The sequence below is a fragment of the Crinia signifera genome, chromosome 11 (genome assembly GCF_055691185.1).
Source record: "Crinia signifera chromosome 11, ASM5569118v1, whole genome shotgun sequence".
Taxonomy (NCBI): Eukaryota; Metazoa; Chordata; class Amphibia; order Anura; family Myobatrachidae; genus Crinia; species Crinia signifera.
Genome location: NC_139227.1, coordinates 99,128,243 through 99,155,506, shown reverse-complemented (window position 1 = coordinate 99,155,506; position 27,264 = coordinate 99,128,243). Strand labels below are relative to the sequence as shown.

Genomic DNA, 27,264 nt, shown 5'->3' with positions numbered 1-27,264 from the left:
CACAATGCGAGGCAAACATTCCGGAGTGAGAACTGGGTGTGTGGGGCGGCTGGGATAGGAAAGCTTCGGAAGAATAACAAATATGCCAGCAGCCTCGATAACATACCATCAGTGACGTCACCTCTGGTCCGGGTTATTGTGGCCTTTCTGCCGATGAGCCTAAACGTGCTTCTCCCCCAATCAGCCGCATCATCTGGCAGGCCCGCCTTTGTCATTCTGCACATCAGGTGGCACATTTCCTGTATAGAATACAATACCCATCGCACTGACTATTCTGAATGTGCCGTGGCCTCTGAATGAGAATCCATTCACCTCCTAACGCTAAGTAACTCTCATTGGCCCTTATTCCGGTTCACTCGCAAAGGCAAATTCCTTCTCAAATGGACAAAACCATGTGCACTGCAGGTGGGGCAGATGTAAGATTTGGGTGAGTTATTTTGTTTCTGTGCAGGGAAAATACTGACTGCTTTATTTTTACACTGCATTATAGATATCAGTTTTAAGTAAAACCCCACCCAAATCTAACTCTCTCTGCACAAGTTACATCTCCCCCCTGCAGTGCACATGGTTTTGTCCATGTGAGAAGGAATTTGCCTTTGCGAGTGAACCAGAATAAGGGCCATGGTTTCATCTCAGTCTTTCTAGTGTTGGATGGTTAGAGGTCCTAAATAAATTCACAATGATCCATTTCTTTATGATGGGCGTGACAGATTGGTTGGGATGTTAGGTCGGATAGCCCCCTTATTTCCTGAATGGTACTTGGTAATAACATCTCTTATGCTTGCTCTTCATGATGAAGCTTTGAGGTCTGGTAGACGGCACAGGGGTTGGGTGTTTTGTTTTTTTTCACATCTGTATGTGTGTATGTCGTCAGAGCAGCAATACAACCTCACCCTTTTAACTGCTGGTTTTCTCCTTGGATATATTTAGCCTCAGATTTTATATATACACTAGTATAAAGACCATTACAATGAAGGACAACAGCTGTATTCTAAAAGGAGGTGGGGAGAAGGGGGGCGGGAGCTACTCACACAGGAGCCAGAGGTGTCTAAAAGCGACACTGGTGTTGCCTCTGCTCGGGATTCCGGTCCTGTATTTTGAATGCCGGGATCCTGATCGCAGGAATAGTTACCGCATTCCATTATATAATATATTTATGTGCTCCAGTTTATGTAGAAGCTCTGCCTGGCTGGTGCATGGTGTCTATGGTAGGGTCACGTGGTGATGTTCCTATAGATGTGAAGACACTACATATGGGCTACTAGCAGATACAGCCATAAGAGACACTGATTACATCTAATTTCTCCTGGACATCCCTAGGTCGGGTAATTACCCAGCACACCATGCATTTCTACGGCCTCACTGCCTCCAGGTATTCATCCCTGCCGCCAAACAGTCACGCGGCTCGGAGCGATACAGGCGATCTCTCCCCGGATGGTTGCCATAGAAACATGCCAACTATTTAATTAGAAATGAGTCTTGTGATTTTTCTTTTATGTATCTCCACTCGTTGCAAATTAGCTGGTTTGAGTGTTTATGCTTTAGTGTGTGTGTGTGTGTGTGTGTGTATGTATGTATGTATGTATGTATGTGTGTGTATATGTATGTGTGTGTGTGTATATATATATATATATGTGTGTATATATATATATATGTATGTATATATATATATATATATATGTGTATGTATATATATATATATATATGTATATATGTGTATGTATATATATATATATATATATATATATATATATATATGTATATATATATATATATATATATATATATATTGTGTTTATAATATACGGTATATAAATAATATTAGTATGTAACACTGCTTGTGCTTCCCAGCACCTTGCTATTCCTGTCGCTGTCTCTTCTGCATAAACACACCACTAACCCTTTATCTCCCAGACCGCGGGATACTCGTTGCCTGGGATACCCCAGCTCTCCCGTTTCGCCGGCTGAAGGGTTAATGAAGACGCGATTCCGCAGAGGAATTGTGCAGCATTTGTTTTGCAGATGGGTGCGAGATTCTAGCAGAATAGAAAGCTTTCTAAAATGAGCGCCTCAGGGGGTCTAATGTTACTTCCAGATGAATTGCTAATGAGCATGGAAATGTATTTATAGAAACTGCTAAATGCATATTTCCCATCCTATTTATATGATCGGCGGTAGGTTATTTACTTGTGTGGCAGAGAAGTAGTCAGGTAAATCCATCTTCATGCTAAAGAATACTGCGGGCCTGAAACGAGGACAATGTGCAGTATAATGTGGGCAGTGTAACGTCACATACTGTGGTGCTACCCGTACATTATTTACCCTTCCAGTGACATGGTGCCTCAGTGAGGTGTGAATATATTGGTACCTCATTCAGTAGCCAGCCTCGCTCTGTTTTGCTGCACTTTGCAGTTGTTTGCTAAGCACAGTAGCCGTAGTCATTTTTGTTACTCTGCGATGTCTTCCATGTGGCTCCCCGTCACACATTGTATATAAGCCGTTGTATTTCCTCTCTATGTAGCAACTGCAATATGCGGCCAGGACTGACAGCCTGTGACCACTGTGTCCCTGCTCTTGTTTAATTAATGCCACCCGGAGGCCTTGGTGGGTGAGGGGAGGAGAGAACCACTGGACCCCAGCACCTGCCCGGGGGAGTTGTTCATGTGACCTCATTAAAGTGACAATTCAGGGACTGCGCCAGCAGCATTAACCCTGAATGTGCTGATCATAGTGGTTTCTGAGCTTTGTGCTTATTGGTGACTTAATAGATAAAATACAGTATTATGCGTTAATGGGCTAGAGATGTCGGGGTAGCGCACTGGGTAGTCTCCAATGCAGCATATCAGACTTTTAGGGATCTGGTGCATAGACTGTGCCTGAGCAAGGTGCAAGTTACCTGGTTTAAAACCTAAATTGAATTCACTTTTTGTTTCTGCACTTTGCCACTAGGTCTTCAGTGCTCATCAGTGCAGGATAGTCCTCGGGTGACAGGATACTGGGATATCGGAGCTCATCAGTGCAGGATAGTCCTCAGGTGACAGGATACTGGGATATTGGAGCTCATCGGTGCAGGATAGTCCTCGGGTGACAGGATACTGGGGTGTCGGAGCTCATCAGTGCAGGATAGTCCTCGGGTGACAGGATACTGGGGTGTTGGAGCTCATCAGTGCAGGATAGTCCACAGTGACAGGATACTGGGGTGTTGGAGCTCATCAGTGCAGGATAGTCCTCAGGTGACAGGATACTGGGATATTGGAGCTCATCAGTGCAGGATAGTCCTCAGGTGACAGGATACTGGGGTATCGGAGCTCATCAGTGCAGGATAGTCCTCAGGTGACAGGATACTGGGGTATCGGAGCTCATCAGTGCAGGATAGGTGACAGGATACTGGGGTATCGGAGCTCATCAGTGCAGGATAGTCCTCGGGTGACAGGATACTGGGATATCGGAGCTCATCAGTGCAGGATAGTCCTCGGGTGACAGGATACTGGGGTATCGGAGCTCATCAGTGCAGGATAGTCCTCGGGTGACAGGATACTGGGGTATCGGAGCTCATCAGTGCAGGATAGTCCTCGGGTGACAGGATACTGGGGTATCGGAGCTCATCAGTGCAGGATAGTCCTCGGGTGACAGGATACTGGGGTATCGGAGCTCATCAGTGCAGGATAGTCCTCGGGTGACAGGATACTGGGGTATCGGAGCTAATCAGTGCAGGATAGTCCTCAGGTGACAGGATACTGGGGTATCGGAGCTCATCAGTGCAGGATAGTCCTCGGGTGACAGGATACTGTGATATCGGAGCTCATCAGTGCAGGATAGTCCTCGGGTGACAGGATACTGGGATATCGGAACTCATCAGTGCAGGATAGTCCTCAGGTGACAGGATACTGGGATATCGGAGCTCATCAGTGCAGGATAGTCCACAGTGACAGGATACTGGGGTATCGGAGCTCCTCAGTGCAGGATAGTCCTCAGGTGACAGGATACTGGAGTATCGGCGCTCATCAGTGCAGGATAGTCCTCGGGTGACAGGATACTGGGGTGTTGGAGCTCATCAGTGCAGGATAGTCCTCAGGTGACAGGATACTGGGATATCGGAGCTCATCAGTGCAGGATAGTCCTCGGGTGACAGGATACTGGGGTATCGGAGCTCATCAGTGCAGGATAGTCCTCGGGTGACAGGATACTGGGATATCGGAGCTCATCAGTGCAGGATAGTCCACAGTGACAGGATACTGGGGTATCGGAGCTCCTCAGTGCAGGATAGTCCTCAGGTGACAGGATACTGGGATATCGGAGCTCATCAGTGCAGGATAGTCCTCGGGTGACAGGATACTGGGGTATCGGAGCTCATCAGTGCAGGATAGTCCTCGGGTGACAGGATACTGGGGTGTTGGAGCTCATCAGTGCAGGATAGTCCACAGTGACAGGATACTGGGGTGTTGGAGCTCATCAGTGCAGGATAGTCCTCAGGTGACAGGATACTGGGATATTGGAGCTCATCAGTGCAGGATAGTCCTCAGGTGACAGGATACTGGGGTATCGGAGCTCATCAGTGCAGGATAGTCCTCAGGTGACAGGATACTGGGGTATCGGAGCTCATCAGTGCAGGATAGGTGACAGGATACTGGGGTATCGGAGCTCATCAGTGCAGGATAGTCCTCGGGTGACAGGATACTGGGATATCGGAGCTCATCAGTGCAGGATAGTCCTCGGGTGACAGGATACTGGGGTATCGGAGCTCATCAGTGCAGGATAGTCCTCGGGTGACAGGATACTGGGGTATCGGAGCTCATCAGTGCAGGATAGTCCTCGGGTGACAGGATACTGGGGTATCGGAGCTCATCAGTGCAGGATAGTCCTCGGGTGACAGGATACTGGGGTATCGGAGCTCATCAGTGCAGGATAGTCCTCGGGTGACAGGATACTGGGGTATCGGAGCTAATCAGTGCAGGATAGTCCTCAGGTGACAGGATACTGGGGTATCGGAGCTCATCAGTGCAGGATAGTCCTCGGGTGACAGGATACTGTGATATCGGAGCTCATCAGTGCAGGATAGTCCTCGGGTGACAGGATACTGGGATATCGGAACTCATCAGTGCAGGATAGTCCTCAGGTGACAGGATACTGGGATATCGGAGCTCATCAGTGCAGGATAGTCCACAGTGACAGGATACTGGGGTATCGGAGCTCCTCAGTGCAGGATAGTCCTCAGGTGACAGGATACTGGAGTATCGGCGCTCATCAGTGCAGGATAGTCCTCGGGTGACAGGATACTGGGGTGTTGGAGCTCATCAGTGCAGGATAGTCCTCAGGTGACAGGATACTGGGATATCGGAGCTCATCAGTGCAGGATAGTCCTCGGGTGACAGGATACTGGGGTATCGGAGCTCATCAGTGCAGGATAGTCCTCGGGTGACAGGATACTGGGATATCGGAGCTCATCAGTGCAGGATAGTCCACAGTGACAGGATACTGGGGTATCGGAGCTCCTCAGTGCAGGATAGTCCTCAGGTGACAGGATACTGGGATATCGGAGCTCATCAGTGCAGGATACTGGGGTATCGGAGGTCATCAGTGCAGGATAGTCCTGAAAACCTACATATTGCCTGATGACCTATTGCTTGTTCTAGGCAGGTCGACAATAAATAGGTTGAAAGTTAATGAGTCAACCACAATTGGTCAACACATGAAAAAGGTCAACATGTCAAATGGTGGACACATACTATGGATTAGCCTGGAAAAAGTTTTACATGGTTGACATGAGTTTTTCAGGTGTTTTTCATACGTAACTATCCAAGTTAGCACAGAGGGAGAATATAACAATGTGTTTGGCGAGCATGGACCGGCCAGGGGACGCAGTAAGCTTATACGGTGTCTATGTCAATGTAGTCAACATATACACCAAATTAAGTGAAAAATGTCAACTTTATTCATGTCGACCTTTTGTATGTGGACCTATTGCTTGATTCCACCTTTCAACTCTGTCGACCTAAGCCATGTCAACATTTTTACTGTGTCGACCTTAATTGGCTCCACCGTATGACCCATACCCAGACTTTCTGACATGCTCATTCCGGTGTATCTAGCAAGCCTCAAAGATGTCCTCATTAAATCTGGGTACCATGTGCGAGGGAACATACTTGTTCAATAAGTGTGTGCCTACAATAAGCAAATATACTAAACCTTACAGTGGTAATCATATACTGTACGCAGAATATATATTGCTGTTATTATTTATCTATATTGGGCTTCATCTGGGGGACCTGCCTATAAATGAACATTCAGCATTGCACTTCTGCCCTGCGCCAGCAGATGGCGCTCTGCATGTTCTGGATAATTGACTGCAAGCTTTTAATTAACTCTGACAAATGAATTGTGATTTTTACTGTTTAACATCTGCGGACTGATCTGTAAATAATGCTGTAAATTAGCATACTAGGGAGGGGATGCAGGGGGAGGAGAAAAGAAAGCAAAGCACTCCTAGTGACAAGTATCTAATGCTAGTTACTATCAGAATAGCGTTCCGTATTGTTACTTACACCCAGAGAATGTGCATTAGCGCAGCATCAGACGCAACAGTGAAGCGCTTGCAACAGCAGCGACAATAACTAAATTAAACCACACCAGGGGCCTGATTCAGAGCTGATCGCTAATTAGTGACTTTGTGATTGGAGATTATTGAATGACTGCACAGTAGTCAGTTTGCCAGGAATATGGCGTTTGGGGTCAGTAAACTGACTTTTTGGGGGGGGGTCTGTCATTTGCAGATTATTGGCAGCCTCAGATCCACATTCCGCAAAACACTTACATCATGCTTGTCCAAACTATGGCCCTCCAGCTGTTGTGAAACTACAAGTCCCATCATGCCTTGCCACAGTTTTGCTATTAGGGAATACTAAAACTATGGCAAGGCATGCTGGGATGTGTAGTTGCACAACAGCTGGAGGGCCACAGTTTGGACATGCCGGACTTAGATGGTTTGGGAATTACATATGGATCTGCAAGTGATGTAGATTAGCGCCCCCTCTGTAATTCTCTTTCTGTATTGGTGGCGGCTTCCCCCATCGCAGTCCTCTGTGAGTTCACTGATTTTAGCAGTCAACTTTGAACCAGGCCCCATGAGTGGTATTCCTGGGGCGTTGGTTCCCCATTAATTGACAGGCTAATTTCTATGAACGCTCCAGTCCCCATTTTATCCCACTAATGCCATCTAGTACGTATTGTGCCTTTTCCATATGTGCGTACTGTAGTGTCCTGGATCTGCAGAACCCGACAGCTGCCTCTATGGTGTAATGTTCGGGTAGGAGGACGGCATTATCCTCCTATACCCACAGTGCAGTATATAATGTGCACTCGTCATATTCGTCTCCTCTCCGTGTCTGTGTGTACAGGCTTCTCCTACTGTATGTATCACACCATCCCTGGAGCCAGAAATAACATTACAGATATTCAGTGCGTCGGCCTTGCCAAGCCGTTGTTTCCGATACTCCTGGCAGCCAACAAGGACAGACTCCTGTTTGGGTACTTTGTATATTTGCTGTACATTTTGATCCAAACATATTGCTCCTGCGTTCCAGGGCAGCTTTGTTTTATGCTTCTGAGCAGCAACTTCGCAAGTTGTAGTAATTGCCGGCAATGCAGTAACTAATTGTTGTATTGTAATAATATAATGCAGCAAAGTCCTCTAGGGTGCGGTGGATAAATAGGGCCTGATTTCATACTTACATGTCATTCTGTGCCGGCATTTGAGCGATAACACATTGCAACCACGTGGAGATTGACACACTGAGAATTAATTCAGAAGTGCGTGACCGAACGCAACGTGGGAGGTAACTGTGAAAACACAGGAGTATTCAGGTGGTTGTTGGGGCGTGACTCAGGGGGCCTCTGCAATCCCTTATGCGCATAACATGTCAGTTACGGCGCCAATGCTGTGCGACCATAGACTGACCCTGGAAGCTAGATGCGGAGAGAGACAACCGCTCCGGTGGATGTCTCAGTGCAGGTTGCGGTAAGTTAGGAATTCGCACATTTTAGGAACATCCACTACTAGGGAAATCACAGCTGCGTCAGCAATGGCGTGAAATCATGAATCAGGCCCACAGATCCTTATTGCTGCTGCGAGCAGACGCGCATTATATCATATACTTAATATTCCCTAAACGAGTGGGTGCTGTAACCTCAACCTCGGTCCTCAAGTACAGTGCATGTCTTCCAGGTCTCCTCACAGAATCACAGGTGAAATAATTAGCTCCACCGGTGGATCTTTTAAAATGTCAGTGAGGAATGAGCGCACCTGTGCTCCTGCTGGGTGACCTAGAAAACGTGAACGGTTTTGGGTTCTTGAGGACCGAGGTTGAGAACCACTGCTGTAAGCCATCACTCCAGTGTTAACATGGCCTGCATGGAACCCTAACAGCGCATGTTTTCCACAGGTGTGTTAATAGACAAACACAGTAGATCTGCAGGTGATGCTAATTATTCCTGAGGATATCTTGAAAACCTGCACCGTCAGGGTTCCATGAGGACCCGGTTAGAGAAACACTGCTGTGGCGTATACACAGCCCCCGCTAGATCTTGTGATCCATGTGATAAAGTTGCAGATGGTGAGAGTTCTATGTAGGACTGTTGTATGACCTGTGTTCTGTACCCGTAGGGACGCTCTTCGTGTTGTGGCGCAGAAGATGGAAACCGGGGAGAAGGTGGTGCAGACCGCTCCCGCCGCCCTGTCAGAACCGGTGACGCCGGCAGTCTCACCACAGCCTGTTCCTCCGCCGTCTATCTCCCATCGCCCATCTGAACCCCCAATATCTATCCCTGGGAAGCCCCTCACTCCGGTAAGGACTGTATAATGGCTCATAAAGCAGTGATGTACTCTGTGTGTCTGCTTGGGTATCATCGTAAGAAGTGCATCACTGTGCTGCGGACATTGGAGGCATGAGGCATCGATGAGAACGGCTTCAATTGCTGACAGAAAAACATTGGGTGGTTCTAACCCAGGCATGAAGCCACGCAGATACTAGCGGTGCCCTCCTTGTGACACATTTCCCTAAACGGTTATGCAGCCTTCATAATCGTCCTGCTGTAAGCCACAGTAGCCCCAGCGCTAGATCACCAATGCGCCTTTGTCCCTGTTTGTCATGTGTCTGTCTGCTCTGATTGTGTTATAATGAGCATGTTCTGCCTGATGATGATAATCCAGCCTTCATTCCTCGCACCACCAGCAGCAGCATCTGCCCAAGGTGACAGCTGACCGTTTCGGTGTGACGTCCGTCCCGAATGAAATATCCCTGCTTATGAATGCATTATACTTAATGCCCACATCTTCTTGCAGGGAACGTTTTCAGAAATACCAACCAGCAACATCCGAAAGGTTATTGCCAAGAGGTTAACAGAATCCAAGTCCACCATCCCTCACGCCTACGCCACCGCGGACTGCGACCTTGGGGCGGTTCTCAAACTTCGGAAGGAGCTGGCCAAAGGTCAGTGAGCAAGGTCCATTGTCCTAGTTCTGGAGGCCACGGACATCATACTTATGTCTATATGGAATATTCTGAATAAAATAAACATGCAGCCCCCCAACCCAACATCATAGCTGCTCGTCCCGCTGAGCCCAAACGCGTCAAACTCCGCGGCAGAAGCTCTACTTAACGATTACCCATTAGCATTGCTAAAAGAAAGTTTATCTTATTTGGCTTTTCTGGCCACTGACAATGGTTAATACAGTACTTTGCCTTTACTATATTGACGCACTCGCCTTGTGATTATTACTAAGTACACAACATTATCTTTTACAGTTTCCTCCTTTGCTTCCCAGCCTTGTATTTGTGCTATCGCTCAGAATAGTGTTTTGTTGCTTGTTTTATGCTATAACAAAGTTCCTTTTGTGCTGTATAGGTCTTATTTACTAAGTAGCTCTGTGTGGTATCTCGGGGCAACCACAGTAAACAGCTCTGCCCAGTGATCAAACTGCTGGCTGCAAACCACAACAGGAAGCCAGACAGTCCTGTACTTAGAAAGTCGTGGGCTTGTACCAACCAATAAAATGCAGCCATTTGAAGGGGAAATCCCGTTTATATTGAAATCCGCCAACCAGTATAAATCCAAGGAGTTCCCAGTGACCACAGCTCTGCTTCGGTTCAGTTCCCAGTGACCACAGCTCTGCTTCTGTTCTCTAGTGCTTGACCCGCGTAACGAGAGCCGGTGGTCCGAAATATGACTCCAGAATACTGTATGGATGTCGTGCAGCATTTTTATCATTTGTAGCAATCCGCACTGAATTCTTCTGCAGCAATGCAGAACTTATACAGTCATTTATTTGCGGAAGTAAATATTGCAATCGCCGACTTTCAAAGCGACTTCTACATTCATTGGGCAACTATGACGAAAGGGTTAAGCTAATATAGATGTGCACAGAAATATTTTTAGATTTCCATTAAAAGCCATCAGATTAGGAAAAATAGGTTAGTCTTTTTTTTTTGTATTTGGTTTCTATAATCCGGCGAGTCGTGCTCAGCGGCCGGCCTCATTGTTAATGGACGGTTTAAGCGCTAATGCACCCTGCATTTGGTTATCGTGCCTCAGACAAAGACGAAGTTCTGGGTCAGAGGTCGCTGGTACAGGACGGTAGAGTTAGAAATCGGACTGCGGATATGGAGTGCTATCCTTGTTCTGGAACGAAGAGTTACACCAACATTAACTCAAAGAGCATGCCAGTTTGCATCCGAGTGAAATTGCCACTGTTAAATGTCATCGTTCCTCAAGGGAGGCTTAATTAGTGATCATTTTCCACCAGCCTCCGAATTTTCCTATGCCAACTGGATCTAAGTGAAGCCGCCCTATTAAATCTTTAACCCTTTGCGTTCTGTGAAAATTATTGAGGCCTTTATGTATTTACAGTCATTTTATCATGGATCTGAAAGAGGTCACTGGCTCAGCCTGACAGCTACTAAATAAAAAACATTTCCCACACGCTGGTCACCGGCAGCTGGGTCTCCTTGGTAGGGAGTAGGAGGGGGCGCAGCACGTGCGGTGTCAGATGATAAATCCGTGTAGTGTAAATGCACCAATGCCCCTTCCTGTCCAGATTGGAGATTAAAGGCTTCTGTTTATGCCCATTTTTGATCAGTTATAGGTATTTGTTTTTGCTGGTACTACGTGCACCTGGGCAACCCATTGCGTTGCAAGGGGTGAAAACGACATGCAGGGAAAATACTGGCTTTCTTTTGCATGCAGCGCACAGATACATGGGTAATTTTGCTGCCTTAGTCTCTGTAGTCTGCCCCATTTACCTCTGAAGTGAACAATAGAAGATTGGTATTATGACAAATTAAGTGTTGTTTGTAGCAAAGTTAACGTAAGCCTGGGTACATGAACGAATGGGACCTCGCAAAGTTTTGCACTCTCTGCACCGCTGCATCCCTCAGAATGCTGGAGGGTTGAGATGGGAACTCTGCTAATAAAATAACCAGTGACAAGAAAGAGGTTGCACAAATAATCAAATCTAATAATACTAGAATCAGTCAACTACCAAAAAAATATCAAATTAGATTAACTGGGTTGATCACTGCAGATATGCCTGTAAAGTGTAGCGTTGGACTGCGTACCACAAAATCAGCCTATCTGTCTCTGCAATGGTCCCCTTCCTCACACTCCTGTCGCCCAGACTCCTCCCGTGCTGTCCCACTTCTCTGGAACTCCCTCCCTCTATAAAGGAAAGGCTTCAGTAAACAGGAAAGTCTTGAATCTGTTTTAGAAGGATTCTAGAATGGGGGTCTCCTGAACTGTGTGGGAAAGTGAGTTCCATAGAGCCGGATTCGCGTGGCTAGAAGCTTGACCTCCCCAGATAAATTACGGGAGATTCTAGGTGCTAATAGTCATAAAAGCAGTAATGTGGTTTACAGCGAATTAGTGGGAACACCCTACACGGTGACTTGATTGACACTTGCTTATTTAATTGCAGGTGTGACAAATCCTGCTGGCTCCTGTAGCCAACCAGTAGCTCGTTGTGAAGTTATTGTACTTAGTTAGGAAGTTGACCCCCCCCCCTCGTCAGTATCCTCGGCTTTATAATTGAAGCTCTTACAAGCAGGGCCCTCCTGCTCCATACTCCCTACAACGGCACCTAGCTCTCAGTTTTGGCGACCCTAATGCTTATTTCACTAGCATAACCATAATGTAGCAATGTCTATATACTATGTACATGTCCTACATGTATTGCACACTAACCTACTTCCATTGCGATTGAAACGCACGTGACTCTGCGTTGGCTGTATTTACACGTACTGTGCACTGCGGAACCCTTGTGGCCCCATATAAATAAACTACAATAATAATAATATACGCTGTATAATAGAGACCGTTCATGCCATGAACTCCTCTCCTCATTGTCTGTTTTCTGCCCTTCAGATAACATTAAAGTCTCCGTGAATGATTTTGTCATCAAGGCCACAGCGGTAACCCTCAAAGTAAGTGCATTACATCCCATGCTCTGGTCTGTGTTTTGCATTGCCAAGTTTGCTTCTGTGCCCCCGCTGCGGATCGACAGGCGTTGCCGGTGGCACTGCCTTACAGTATTAAACCTCGCAACCTTTTTGTTTTTCCCATTTTTGCAACCACACCCATAATCTTATGCAACTATTGACCAATAAAATACAATTCCTACCTAACGATCAATCGGTCTGGTTACGTACTTTACGTATTATCTAGTAGATCATCCCTGAAGTTATTCGATGTTGCGGTGATCTCCTGCTGAGAGCTGATGAGTAATCAGGACTTAGAGAGGGGTGTACAGTAATTGGGAGTTGCACCCTGTGGCAGGTGATTAGCTGTGCCATACTGACGCCAGTGCCCTCTGACAGCAGAGTGCCGGCTGCAATACCTGGTGCCTTGGCAGGAGCCCTAATCATGTGTTGCTTCACGTTCGTGTATTACATCACATTGCGTTACTTAACCCCCCTCCCTTCCAGAACCGTGCCTTCCTAATTATTAACCTGTCATCCCCGATGTTTAAAGTGCACCGGCCACCATGATCGAGAAGTGGCACTACAGTGGTGAAGTAGGGGGCACCAGCCCTACCTGGCACCTCTTTCCCATTACGTCCCAATTCAGTTTTCTTATTTTAGCCGAGTCACCCAAATTGGCCTTGAGAATACCAGGGGTAGCACAGGTGGGTGCTGAGCCCTGGTGGCCCCAACAAGGCGGGAGCCAGTCACTGATGACACCTGTAGCCTAAAGTCCCATCGCTCGCCATTGATCCGTATGCCCACAGGGATGATACAGCAGCTCCCCAGGGACCCCATCAGGGAGGCGCTCTGTCACCCCAACCAGGGTTTGGATCACGTCCTAAGTTTGGTGACACCAAGCAGGACGCTCATTGGAGAGTATGAACCAAGAGCAGAGTAGGCATGGTACTGGGGCCCCTAGCCTAACAGGGGCCACTGATGCTGAAGGTGCCCGCACTTGTGAGCAGTCCATCAGAGACAGACAGGCGTTACGGTTCTAGTCCTTTCCTGAGATAGATGTGTGCTGTTGGCTGCGCTTACATTCATTTGCATGTCGAGCTACGGAGCATGCTCCGCAAATGGACATATACGTTAAGCTCTGCATATAACCCAATATAGCCACAAGAAAGAACCGATTTCCTCCATTCCTGTACACTCCTCTATAATATGTTACTGCCAGAAACCCCACCATATATGTTGCCAGTTACCAGCGTCACCCCAAGACGGGGTCATGAGCCATGTAGAGGAATGTGAGTTGTAGTATGGCCGCAGGTGGCTGCCCTCGGGGGGATTGCAGCATCTCTGTGTCTGTGTACAGCCGCTCCAGCCCCCACCTCTCCGCTTGAAGCCGGCTAATGTGAGCCAGGACAGCGCGGCTCCTCCGCCGTGTGTAGTGGATGGGAAAATGCATTGCACTGACACGGGGCATTTCACAGTCTACAGGAATCCAATGTATTCCTTCTGCCATTGTTTTAATTTCTAAAAGTTAATCTTTGGGGAGTTCCAGTTGACTTGCTCTTTTGTTCCAGTCGCTGGCTCTGTGTAAGCAAGGCTGTATCCCTCTCCTGTTACAGTATCACAGACGCTACAGCCAGGGATTTACCCTTCTGCTGCGCTTTGTGTTAGAGGAAGCGGGACCCTCTGTGATACACCGGCTGCTTCCTGCGTAATGTCTCTGCAATACAAATACGTGTATAAACTACTGTAATGTCTGTTATGTAAGCTCTTGCCCCCCCCTCCCCTTATGGTGCGCAGTGGCGCTGTCCCTTGCCCCCTACGGCGCGCCCTGGTTCTGTTCCTTGCACCCACTTGTGTTTGGACTAGGGCTTCTGGCTGGTATGCTGCCATTGTTCGGTTTCTGTAATTTGAAGAGCACATGACACTTCTACAACAAGAGGGCAGCCATCTTGTTGTATAAACCAGTATATATATGTATGTATGTGTAATAGAGAGATAGAGATCTATATATATAATCAGTGTGTTTTGTCCGTGTGATGAGCAGGATTCCCTGAAGGGATCGATATAAATAGATATGTATTTTTTTTCCCACCCACAGCAAATGCCTGTTGTAAACGTCACTTGGAACGGTGAAGGGCCTAACCAATTGGACTCCATTGACATATCTATCGCCGTGGCAACTGACCGAGGCCTAATCACTCCAATTATAAGAGAAGCCAGCAGCAAGGGAATTCAGGAAATTGCAGAGACTGCAAAGGTGAGATAAGGTTGGCCTCTGGTCCCAAAGAGCGTTACAGCTGCTTAACAGTGCCTAAGACCCAACATGATGATGTACAGATATGTCCACATACAGCTAGCCCCCTTGCGAAATGGAGCGAATAGTACACACAAGCAGCTTCTGCTGATAAAATTAATATATGGCATGCCTATATTCTGCATGCAATAGTGACTGTATCTGCATACAAAATGTTATTCTACAGTGTTTTCCAGCCAAACACTGTAATGCAGCAATTCTTATACAGATACTGTACAGCCACAGTCACACACAGAAAATAGGCATGCTGCATATCATTTTAATTGTTTGTTATACGCATCTGTGATTTTGCAAAGACTAATTTTAATAAAAATAGAGGTTTTTATAGCAGGTGTTGAGGACTTGCGGACCAGGGTGCAGCCCGGAAATTCCAAGCATCATCCAGGGCAGGTCCCTGATCCTTACTGTACACCCTCTTATGTCATTAGATGGAGGGTTATTTCTGGAAACGCCATCCACACTGTCCGCCACTAATCCAAGTTATGTCAGAAAATTGTGAGAACTGTTGTGCTTGAGGTGTTACTGCACTACAGCTCCCAGCATGCCCTTGAAGCATTGTGTGTTGTACAGATCACCAGCTCAGATGGTTCGTTCTGCTGGGGTTTTAAGTACCTACTTGGGCCATGCATTCCGGAGAGGGCTGTGACTGTAATTGGCACGGTGGCATACAGATGCAATACATAGGGATCATTGCGTACAAGTCACATATAAGACTGTTGGCTCTGTACGAAGAACTTGCCCTATTTAGGGACTGATTGGAGTAAGCATGAGGTCACTGGGTTCCATCTGCCCCACCTGTAGTGCAGCACGGTTATGCCCAAGTGCAGATTCGCTCCTCTTTCTCTGCTTTGCTTCTGATTTATCCCTAGTGGCGCGGGTTGTTTTTCCTGTTTACTGGTTATTTTTAAACCGTGACATAATGGGAACGAATTCTGTATAGAAAACTGTGCGCGATTCTTTTCTGGATTCCTCTGTTCCGCAAAGAAATCCCTCGTGATACAGAGTTTAATTTGGCCTGAAATCTTAAGTTATTTTTTGTTTGCATTATCATCTCATGAAGATTGGGAAGGGGGGGAGGGGGGGTTACATGCTGTATACCAGCTGATTTGGAGAAAAATAAAGAGCAATCTGTAGGGCCCGATTCAGCACTGTTTGCTTGGCTGCAAGTGATCAGAGCCCAGCAATCATGTTAATGCAGAGTGAAAGCTGAAGGTATAGACGGTCGGAGAGGGATGTAATGGATGTGCGAGAGAAGAGAACAGGAGGGAAGAGGGCCCTGCTCCAAGGAGCTTACAATCTAGGAGTGGCAGACACAGGAGACATGAGGTACAGGCAGGAAATGAGCCTGGCAGGGATGGGCAGGACATGTGGCGGCAGGTAGGGAAAGCAGCCTCGGTACAAGGTTACACAGTGATGAACAGGTGGGTTACAGGGCTGCCTGACATGTCTTATGTTCCTCTGTCTGCCCCACTTGTTTCTGCTGTAACCACACTCTGTAACTTGAGGCCCCTTATTTCTACATTTGTATTTAGTGCCCCCCCCCCCCATCCTTTTCACCATCCGACGCTGCATATGAAAGAAATGTAAAATGAGGAAGAGCCGTCTCCACCACAAATTACTTCCTTATCACTTATTTCTGAGTCAGAATATTACATTTTGTAACTTTCTATTTTTTGAAGCTATATTTTAGGTCTCTTCCTCGTCCCTCGTCATTCTTTTTTTCCTATCCCCACCTTCCTCCCCCGCACGCCATACAGACCCCCTCCATGATGTCACCGGTTCCCCCCTGCCCTACTTTATCACACACCCTGCGATGCGTCACAGTCCTCGCCCCTGGATAAATCATCAGAACGCTTCCCTTTTCTATACCGTGAGCTGGAGGATATAGGAACGCAGTCTGTGCCTCTGCAGCGGATGGGGAACCACACTGGGGACCAGGTGTGCTGGACCTTGTAGTTCCCCTTCTGCCTTCAGAGCCATGGTGTGTGAATTACTATAGGAGACCTGACACAAGGAAACGGTGTTGTAACCCATAGCAACCGTGCAGGCTGACCCTTTATTGTAATTGTATTAGACAAAGCATACAGAACGTGGGTTGCTATATAATTTGTGGAGCCTCCTGACAGCTGTGGGATGTATGGGGCGGTGTGTGTGTTCCGTGATGTAACCGTACAGTTGTACCGATGTCTGTGTGCTCAGAAGTCACTGACAGGGCGCTTGTGTAACTGTGCTAGACTGTAACCAGCAGCCAAACCCTCACCTAGAGGAGGGCGCGTCTCTATCTCATGACTGTGTTCTTGGCTGTAGTACAAGGGTGCAATCTCTGCCTCCTGAAATGGGCGTTATCCCTGATGCCATGCAAGGGCATGTTCAGGCAGCCCGCGCTGCTTGCTGCGTTCCTCCATCCACACCCCAGCATGGACTCTCTGTGGCTGCGGTGCTACTACCTGTTCCCGGATTTCATTCATCCCAATGAGTCATTTGCTCTGTGCTCAGGTTCCAGAATAGGGAACAGGTGCTCTGCAGTCGTGGCAGATAAACAGAGAAAATACGCAGCATTGCTAATTAGTATTATAGGAGTCTGCAATGTAATTTGAGGCACGTAACATCATTTTGGCCAAAAATATGGGTCCACCTACGGCAACCAGTTGGTCCCTAACACTTAAGGTGCCCACACACAAGAACGATTTTTTGGCTGATTTCCGATAAATCAGCCAATATATCAGCCGATTTTGGTCCGATGCGCGCTCCCGTGGATCTTTTGCTAAATCTTCTGATCTTACGTGCTGCATGAAAGATCAGAAGATTTAACAAAAGATCCATAGGAACGCACACGGGATCTTAAGAAAATTCTTTGGTAAAAATGTGCGCTGGCCTGATATCTGTTGTCCAGGATAGGCAAAAGATTTGAAGGCTAGTTTATGTGCACATCTTATGATCGCAGATCTTTCTAGTGTGTGGGCACCTTTAGGCTCAGGGACCCTTAGCATGTGTCCTGCACTATGGAATGATATCGTCTGAGCTCATGGGGGAACTATATAGTGCACATGTCTTCAACCTGTGGCCCTCCAGATGTTGTGAAACTACATGTCTCAGCATACCCTGACAGTTTTGGCATGCTCTTATAGGAAAAAATGTGGCAATGCATGATGGAACATGTAGTTTCACAACATCTGGAGGGCCATAGGTTGAAGACCCATGAATTATTATAGTGCATACAAACTGAACGATGTAGGTTATCGATATCGTTCAGGGACATCACTCGGCCCCCCTGCTGCCTTGATAACGATAGTCAACCTTGAGCATGGATGGTGGACAGACAGGGGTTGTGGCTGAGAGCGGGGGAGGGCGTAGTGGGAGCTGCCCCTCGTTATCGAGACACTCCCTCGTCTGTACATGCACATAAGATGGGACAGGTTGTTAACGACCGGCTGGAGTGCGCATTGTTTATCAGGCAGAGCATACACACTAGGTAATATAATAAGCGATATCGCTTCTTGTATTAACATTGTGATGTATAGTGAAACAATCCTTGGAATCGCCCCACAGTCTGCAGATGACTCTGTTTCCCTAGGTGTCACCGGCGTATGTAATATAAGTGATGCGTCCTCTCCTTCTGTTGCTTCAGGCACGACACGTAGCCCCGCTTAGTGCTCCAGGTCCCATGTGACTAGAATCGTGTCTGACTTGGTCACAGCATGTGTCTTATTTTATGAATAAAACTGGGATTGAGAAAATGACATCGCTGGTTAGTTTGTACATATGTATGCGGCTTATAGCCCGTATAGGAAAGGCCGCCGCAGCTTTTTGGGTGGGAGGTTCCGCTGTGCTCCAACTTTTGTATGTGCGCACTTAACGTTGCACCCTGGTGCCTGCAGCAAACTGACTGGTATATGTACGTAAAGCAACTCCTTTGCAAAACGTAAAGAAATGCTACCCACGGCACCAGGCACCTCGCCGGCGTATAGAAAATCCGCAAGTGATGAGCCGCCAAAACAAATGTAAATGCTATGTTCTGTTTTTCTCCCTATGTGGGAAACTTTAAAGTTTTGTAGAACCCCCCCAAAAAATAGTAAAAAATGAATCTTCACAAAACTAAATAATGTTTCAGTTTTTACAGAAAGAACTTGTGACTTATCAAATCACATAAATGCTCCATTGTCTGAGCCCCGTATTGGGTGATAAATTAAATAAGCGTCCTCTTACTTGGCACCGCATCCACGAGACGGCAATGAAAGACCCCCTGTGTTTGCAGCACCCCCCTTCCTAATGTGGTTCCCGGACTCCTGATCTAACTATGGGATGGCTTTGCATGGGAGTAGCGGGAGGTGTTCCCTGTAAAGTGATATTTGTGGGGATCTGGGTGTTCCCGCAGGCACGTGGTGATCCAATACTCTCCCCAAGATATAGGATTAGTCAGTCATAAGTCAGGAACATGACCGGAATGGATGCCAGCCATGAAACGCCAATTATCCACTGTAATATGTGCATCACGTTGTGATAAAGAAACACGCTCATATTATTAGGCCTAAGAAGGTATGCCAAAAATTACACCCTGCTCCGAGGACAGCCGCAAAAGACCGCAATGCGGCTTGTACAGAGCGCCCGCGTCCAGTGACGCTGTTATATTATAACTGGGTGCTAAAACCTTTCCGCCTACAGATAGTAACCTGGTTCTGCTGCCTTATTGCAAAGTTGGCTGTGGTGGTTCCTGGTTTTATCACCATATGTACCAATCAATCAACGCAAACCATCTGAACGCTGATTTATGCAATCATTGCCGGACTGGATGTTACCATAATCCTGACCCTCTCCTTAATAACCGCTATTATCTTTGCATTAGACCCGATCGTACAGAGGATGTTCCTCAGTCACGGCTTGGCACCACATTGCTGCTCCCAGTACATCTGGTATTATACTGATCGCCATTGTTAATGAATGTTTACAAATAGATTACACAAGTAATAGGTGTCTGTCTAAGCTGTTGTAGATACTATGGGGGTATGCAATGTGCCGCCGCTATTTCTGACGTGGGAAATAGCGGCGACTCCCTATTTAGTGCTGTCTTTAGCGACAGCATTGATGCGGGATCACGGCAGAACGGGCCCGACTACAGAAGCTGACGGGCCCATTCTGCCGATAACGACCGTGGATTGTCGCAATCCAGGCAGCAGATCGCTAATCCACGGCCGTTTTTGCGGCCACGCCCACTTTGCGAAGAGCGGCAGGCGGGACATTGAATCCCGCCTGTCGTTCTGCGGTCGATCAGACCGCAAACGGGCCAGGATCACGGCTGTCGGCAGGGATCGACAGCCGTGATCCCAGATTGCATACCCCCCTGTGTATGTAATTGGTGAGTACCCTTGGCCAAGTGAGCGTTTATTAAGGAGAATGCTTATTACCCCCCCCCCCCCGCCCCTCACAAACACACACAGGATGTTGGTGGTCAAAGGATCGACCCCGGCCTCCTGATGCAGGGGAATCCCAACAGGTCTCTAAGTAAGCTTACCTAGTGCCTAAACCTTATTATCCCCCCCCCTCCACTACTGCCTACACCTAACCCACCCTCCCCTCCACTGGTGCCTACACCTAACCCCCTCCACTAGTGCCTAAACCTACCCCCCTCCACTAGTGCCTACACCTACCCCCCCTCCACTAGTGCCTACACCTACCCCCCCTCCACTAGTGCCTAAACCTACCCCCCTCCACTAGTGCCTAAACCTACCCCCCCTCCACTAGTGCCTAAACCTACCCCCCTCCACTAGTGCCTAAACCTCCCCCCCTCCCCCTCCACTATTGCCTAAACCTCTCCCCCTCCACTAGTGCCTAAACCTCCCCCCCTCCCCTAGTGCCTAAACCTCCCCCCCTCCCCCTCCACTAGTGCCTAAACCTCCCCGCCTCCCCCTCCACTAGTGCCTAAACCTAACCCCCCCCTCCACCCGTGCCTAAACCTAGTGAGCGTTTATTAAGGAGAATGCTTATTAACCCCCCCCCCGCCCCTCACAAACACACACAGGATGTTGGTGGTCAAAGGATCGACCCCGGCCTCCTGATGCAGGGGAATCCCAACAGGTCTCTAAGTAAGCTTACCTAGTGCCTAAACCTTATTATCCCCCCCCCCCTCCACTACTGCCTACACCTAACCCACCCTCCCCTCCACTGGTGCCTACACCTAACCCCCTCCACTGGTGCCTACACCTAACCCCCTCCACTAGTGCCCAAACCTACCCCCTCCACTAGTGCCTACACCTAACCCCCCCCCTTCCACTGGTGCCTACACCTAACCCCCCCTTCACTAGTGCCTAAACCTAACCCCCCCTTCACTAGTGCCTAAACCTACCCCCCCTCCACTAGTGCCTAAACCTACCCCCCCTCCACTAGTTCCTAAACCTACCCCCCTCCACTAGTGCCTAAACCTCCCCCCCTCCCCCTCCACTAGTGCCTAAACCTCCCCCCCTCCCCCTCCACTAGTGCCTAAACCTCCCCCCCTCCCCCTCCACTAGTGCCTAAACCTCCCCCCCCTCCCCCTCCACTAGTGCCTAAACCTCCCCGCCTCCCCCTCCACTAGGGCCTAAACCTAACCCCCCCCCTCCACCCGTACCTAAACCCCCCCCCCCCCATTCACTAGTGCCTAAACCTAACCCCCCTAGTGCCTAAGACTTGGAACCTCTTCCCTGTGACTCAGACTCCCACCATGTACACAGTGTGGTAGCCCCCTGTTTCTGTAGCTGCACTCACATCTGGCGCTCCATGTAGTCATGTAGAAGGAAGCCGCGGTGATGAGTGCTGCTGCTGAGAGGTGGGGACCCTGTCAGCAGGGGAGCTGTTAGCAGCATGATCTTCCCGCTCTTTTAGCAGCAGCGTGTGCAACAGATGTAGCAGCCTGACTGCGTCCCAGAGCTCAGAGCTTCATCCGCACCAGGTGCCAGCAGCTGACAAACCTCTCCCATGTTCTGCATTCTCCACATATGCAGTGACAGGACATTATAGGCCAGTGATGGCTAACCTGGACACTCCAGCTGTTGTTGAACTACACATCCCAGCATGCCCTGCACCAGCATGGCCAAATGATAAAACTGTAGCATGGCATGCTGGGATGTGTAGTTCAACAACAGCTGGAGTGTCAAGGTTAGCCATCACGGTTATAGGCTCTGTAACTAGTAACACAGTGCCCTCCTGTAGTTGTAGCCTCTATCTTGCTATGTGTCCGCACAGGCAGAGGGGATGAGACCCGCACATATTTGGCACGTTTGGCTGCGGAACTACAAATCCCAGCCAATGATGTACAGTGGCGGCTGTGTACAGGGATGTGGGTCAGAGGAAGCACTAGCTCCACTGACTGAACGTCCCTGGTCCCTGCGTGCCCTACCCTAGGGGTCACATCTGCTGGGAACCACAATTTGCTGAAGCCAGTACAGTGGAAACTTGAGTACAAAGTCACTGCTTGGTTTTTTTCCTCTCCGCAGGTTTTGGCCCAGAAAGCGAGGAATGGAAAACTCCTACCGGAGGAGTATCAGGGAGGATCCTTCAGGTATACGCGGATGTGTCGGCTACACCGATTTACTAGATGGCGCCCATCGCCCCCACACAACAGAGGCAGATAATTAGGTTACGTGGAAGTTAAACCCCCAAAATCGCAGCCTACATTTTTCACCTGGCTTACTAGTGATGTCACCATCACTGAGGGACACAAGACCACAAGTCTGTCATATTGATCAACATTGGCGAGAGTGAGGGGCATTTATCACTTGTGTAGTGTAGTCCGAACCTCTCGTGGCCCGTAGTGAAGGGGGGGGGTATCCTGGGTACAGTTACTAGCAGCAACTTCATTTTATTATTCACCCCTTCTTGGTGCACAACGGAACATCCAGTATTTAGCGATGCCACGTTAGTGCCACCCACACTAATACTACATAGATGAATAAATGCACATACAGGAATTTGTAAAGAACTCTGTTCCCAGAGTTGCAGATAAAGGGTACATTTATTATAGGTGCATATGCAGCCATTGGACATTAATTACAGTATGGAAGTGACACAAACGACAGAATCTGGTTGGTTGCTATAGGAAACATCCAAATGTTTCTCTTCGAGCTGCTTTAGTAAATTTACTCCAAAATGTCTAATTGGCTTCTGTGGTTTAACGTAAAGATGTCACGAATTACCCTTATAAGCCTCACAGGCGTTATCTGAAACTGCACCTCCCTAAATGTATGTGATCTGTCAGCTGACTTTATACTGTGTATATTATAATGAAATCGTTTTGTATTCTTTCTCTTTCATCCGTACACCGGTCACAGCATCTCTAACCTGGGCATGTTTGGGGTCACTGCATTCAGTGCGGTGATAAACCCTCCGCAGTCCTGTATCCTGGCCGTTGGGCGGTCCCGGACGGAGCTGGCCGTGTCGGCAGATGAGGACGGTAACCCACAGGTCTGTCAGAAGCAGCTGCTGAATGTTACCTTGTCCAGTGACGGGCGGCTGGTCAACGATGAACTGGCCTCCATGTTCCTGGATCGCTTCCGAACCAACCTGGAAAACCCAATGAATTGTGCCCTAGTGTGAGAGGTTGTACGTTGTGTTGGTCCATGAAGCTCCGCTAAGCCAGATGCCGTATGTGTGGATGACCGCCAACGAACAAATATTGCATCGGACGGATTAATAAAGCAAGTTAACTTATTATAACCCGTAATGTGGTGCGCGCCTTCCTTACAGAGACTTTCCTGTACACTGACCCGGTTATCCTACGCCAGCCAATCAGACTCTAGCACTCATTAGTCATAATTTGTATTGTGCCAGTAGCAGAGAATGATCTAGAATACACTTATGTTATTATGTAAGCGTGTCAAAGAATTATTATTATTTGCTAGTGATATGTGGGTGCGCGTAAGTAACCGCAATGAATGTTTATAGCCAGGGACAGATTTCTACTCATGCGTAATGTGTGTGGTAACAGGGACCAAGCACACTTATTTTATTTCATAAAATAGTTGAGCAATGAAAGGTTGAAGTGTCCTGTAGTGACCAGCTTATAAGTCCTGTAGTGACCAGCTTATAATTTAGGGAAAAAAACATCAGACCTCTTTCACCGGGCACTATACCACAATATGTGCTGGGGAGCAGTATTGATTAATGAACATGGCTACTATGGAGGGGGACTGTTAACAAGTCAATCAATGTGTAGCACGTTTAGTTTAGCTTTACTTCATATAGGTATTTATTTGACACCATTGCTTTCCTGTGGTTCTGTTTGATTGTAACCTTAGATATTTAGTCTGTGCTGCTGGGGACCCTGCTCCTCCCACTATATAACTCTCAGACTGTGGCTTCCTGCTGCCTCCATTCCCCTCCTCGGCCCAGTCACATGCAGCCCAGTCCTCACGAACACATCCCTCATCTCCTGATATACTATGTGCTGCTGGGGACCCTGCTCCTCCCACTATATAACTCTCAGTCTGTGGCTTCCTGCTGCCTCCATTCGCCTCCTCACCCCTATCACATGCAGCCCTGTCCTCACTGACACATCACTCATCTCTGTGATGCTGCTACTCCCATTATATAACTCTGTCTGACGTCATGCTGTCACTGCTCCTGTCACATTATTATTATTATTATTATTATTGTGTATTTATATTGCATCACAAGGGTGCCGCAATGCCTAACAATACAAAAATTAGGAAATAAAACAAATAACAAATTACAGTACAAGACAATTTAAGACAAGTAAGGGAAACAATTGGAAAAAAAACAAGAAACCACAGGTACAGTTAAAGCTGCTGCATAAGAATGTGTGTAAGGCTCCCTGTATTGAGTAAATAAAAAAGAGAAAAAGTATACAGCGCTAGGGTTTGACTGAATGAAAAAGCTAACAAAATTAACCAATTGAGTACATTTAGTATATAATAGACATAACAATTAAAATATTTATAGAATTCTCTTAAAAAATGGAGAATACAAATTAATAATGAAAAATCAATAAAAAATGGGAATTTGTTAAAAACAGTCTTTGCTAGCATAGGTTGCTCCAGCTCTGTTAGCAAAGATTGTTTTCAACAAATTCCCATTTTTTATTGATTTTTCATTATTCATTTTTTAAGAGAATTCTCTAAATAATTTAATTGTTATGTCTATTATTATTTAATAAATGTACTCAATTAGTTAATTGTTAGCTTTTTCATTCAATCAAAACCTAGCGCTGTATACTTTTTCTTTTTTTAAATTTAAGACAAGTACATGGTAAATAAGGATAGTTGCATAAGGGGACAGGACGCTGAAGCAGTTATCAGGGTGGCAGATATATATACTGTATATTCTAAGAAAAGTACATGAGGAGAGAGGGCCCTGCTCGTGCGAGCTTACATTCTAGAAGGTGCCCATGCAGCCCTGTCTAGCTGTTTGTCTGTTAGCAAATAACATGGATTTCTCAAAACATATATGCAGTTATTGTTGGCAAAATGCCCTTAACCAGAGTCTGAAAGGTGAGCAAGACATTGGGACTGTAACCATACAGGATGGTGTGATCCAGGTATAGGCAATTCGGCATTTGTAGTTTCACAACCTCTTTAGAATCCCATCTTGCTGGTCTCTTGCATGTCACCCTAACACCAGGTAAAATAGGATGACCATAAACTTTCCGATCTTTCCGGGACGGTTCCACCCTGATGCGGGTGTCTGTGGCGATGAGAGGTATGTGGCGGCCATCCTGCTATAGCTCATAGGAAAGTCAGGCCTGTGGGGAATACAAAGGCGTTTACACCAGTGTGTTTCTATTTTAATAAGAGACATATTTCTGTTGGTATTTAAAAGATGCCATTAATGTGTTCTATGTAGATGACAGATCTAGGTTACGTATCAGTTCATTCCACCTTTATCTCTGAACAGAATACATAAACAGCCTTTTTATTTGGGACAGGGAGATGCCTCTGGTTGATTTCCAGAGGTGATGGTATAATCACTGTAGGAGCAGTCATGTATAACTTATAAATATGTTGTTTAACAAGTTTGTTAAGCTGAAATACTCTGCGCTGCTGCTTAGGTTCTAGTTCTGTGATTGGCTACAAACTGGTTTATTCCAACCCAATTTTTGTACTGTCTTTCTGTTCTTCTTTTAACTACACACCTGATGCCAATCACTTCCCCCAGTGTTACTGTAGGTATTCTGGTGCGATGGTGAAACGTGCGTCGGCGTTCGTAACTAGCACACGTACGTTATTCAACAGGAATATTAAATAGAAATATCTTAAGGTTATAGAAAGACTTTATAATATTGTATAAACCCTGGAGTGTTTCATGCATTATATTGACTGCAAGGCTGATGGAAAACGTTCCCCACCCCCCCTGTGTGGGTATTATCTTCAGTTGCTGAAACGTACGTCGATCTTTGTGACTGACCTATACAGTACGTTATCCAATAATAAGTCTGAAGACAGTGGCTGCCAAACTCTGTCTGTTTTCCAGGTCACCCGGCAGCTGCACTGTGTATCACCAACTGTCACATTTTTTTAAATTCAGAGGTGACCTGGAAAACATGAACTGCGTGGGGTCGAGTTTGAGAACCTGTGCCTGAAGAGATTTCTATCTAATGTACTTGCTACAGAACAGATAGACCCTGGAAGGCTCCATGTTCTAGGTCTTTCCTTATTGGCTGCTAGTGTGATGCAGGACGCTTCCCTATCAATGTTACCGCTGGTGTTATGGTGCATTGCTGGAATGTGTGTAGGTCTATCATAGGTTTTACAGCAGATATATTATGTAACATTTTTATGCATCAAAATAACAATATTTGTATCCGTGTGCATCCTATGGCGTCTAGAATCGCTGCGTGGAATGCATGTTACAGGTTTAGGTGGTTGGATAGCAGAGTTAGGCTGCAGGTAGCCTAGCAAGATGAAGCCTCTGACATCTTGCTAGGCGGGGAAACGCGTCATCGACAAGTGCCTGTCACAGGAACCACCGTTGTTTGGGAGACCCGGAAGCCAGAGCAGAGAGTTCCAGACAAGGCTGGCGCTATCGGAGACACAGCACAGCCGTGAACCCGCTTGAGGCATGGGCATCTAACCCCTAAAAAGTGGATTACAAAACACAGCACTTTCGCAGCTACAGGAGAATAAGTATACTACTCCTTCTTTCTCTGCATTAATATATGCTAACAAGTTTGTGTATGACTGAGCTACTGTACTAACTCTATCTAAATAAGAGCCAATGGGGCAGATGTATTAAGTATGGAGAAGAGATAAACTGGAGATAAAGTGGAGATAACTTGGAAGAGATAACGCACCAGCCAATCAGCTGTGTTTGAAATATGACAGTTGGGATCTGATTGGCTGGTGCGTTATCTCCTTCCACTTTATCTCTTCACGAGGCTTAATACATCTTCCCCAATGAGTGCAGATTGGAATTCTTTCCTATGCTAAAAACAGGCAGTCTGCCTCTATAAATAACTGTCATTATTAACCCTTGCTGGACAGGAATATATGACTAACTCTT

The 27,264-nt window shown here is 47.0% G+C and overlaps 1 protein-coding gene across 1 annotated transcript in view; it reads left to right on the top strand.

Annotated features, from left to right (window-relative positions):
• Positions 1-23,618, top strand: part of PDHX (pyruvate dehydrogenase complex component X) — a 57,905-nt gene extending 34,287 nt beyond the window's left edge. Inside the window, exons 6-11 of the mRNA XM_083163891.1 lie at positions 8,660-8,840; positions 9,338-9,485; positions 12,412-12,470; positions 14,563-14,721; positions 22,245-22,309; positions 23,079-23,618. Of these exons, the coding sequence (XP_083020017.1) occupies positions 8,660-8,840; positions 9,338-9,485; positions 12,412-12,470; positions 14,563-14,721; positions 22,245-22,309; positions 23,079-23,343 (877 nt within the window). The 3' untranslated portion in view covers positions 23,344-23,618. The remainder of the gene's footprint in view (positions 1-8,659; positions 8,841-9,337; positions 9,486-12,411; positions 12,471-14,562; positions 14,722-22,244; positions 22,310-23,078) is intronic.
• The last annotated feature ends 3,646 nt before the right edge of the window (positions 23,619-27,264 follow it).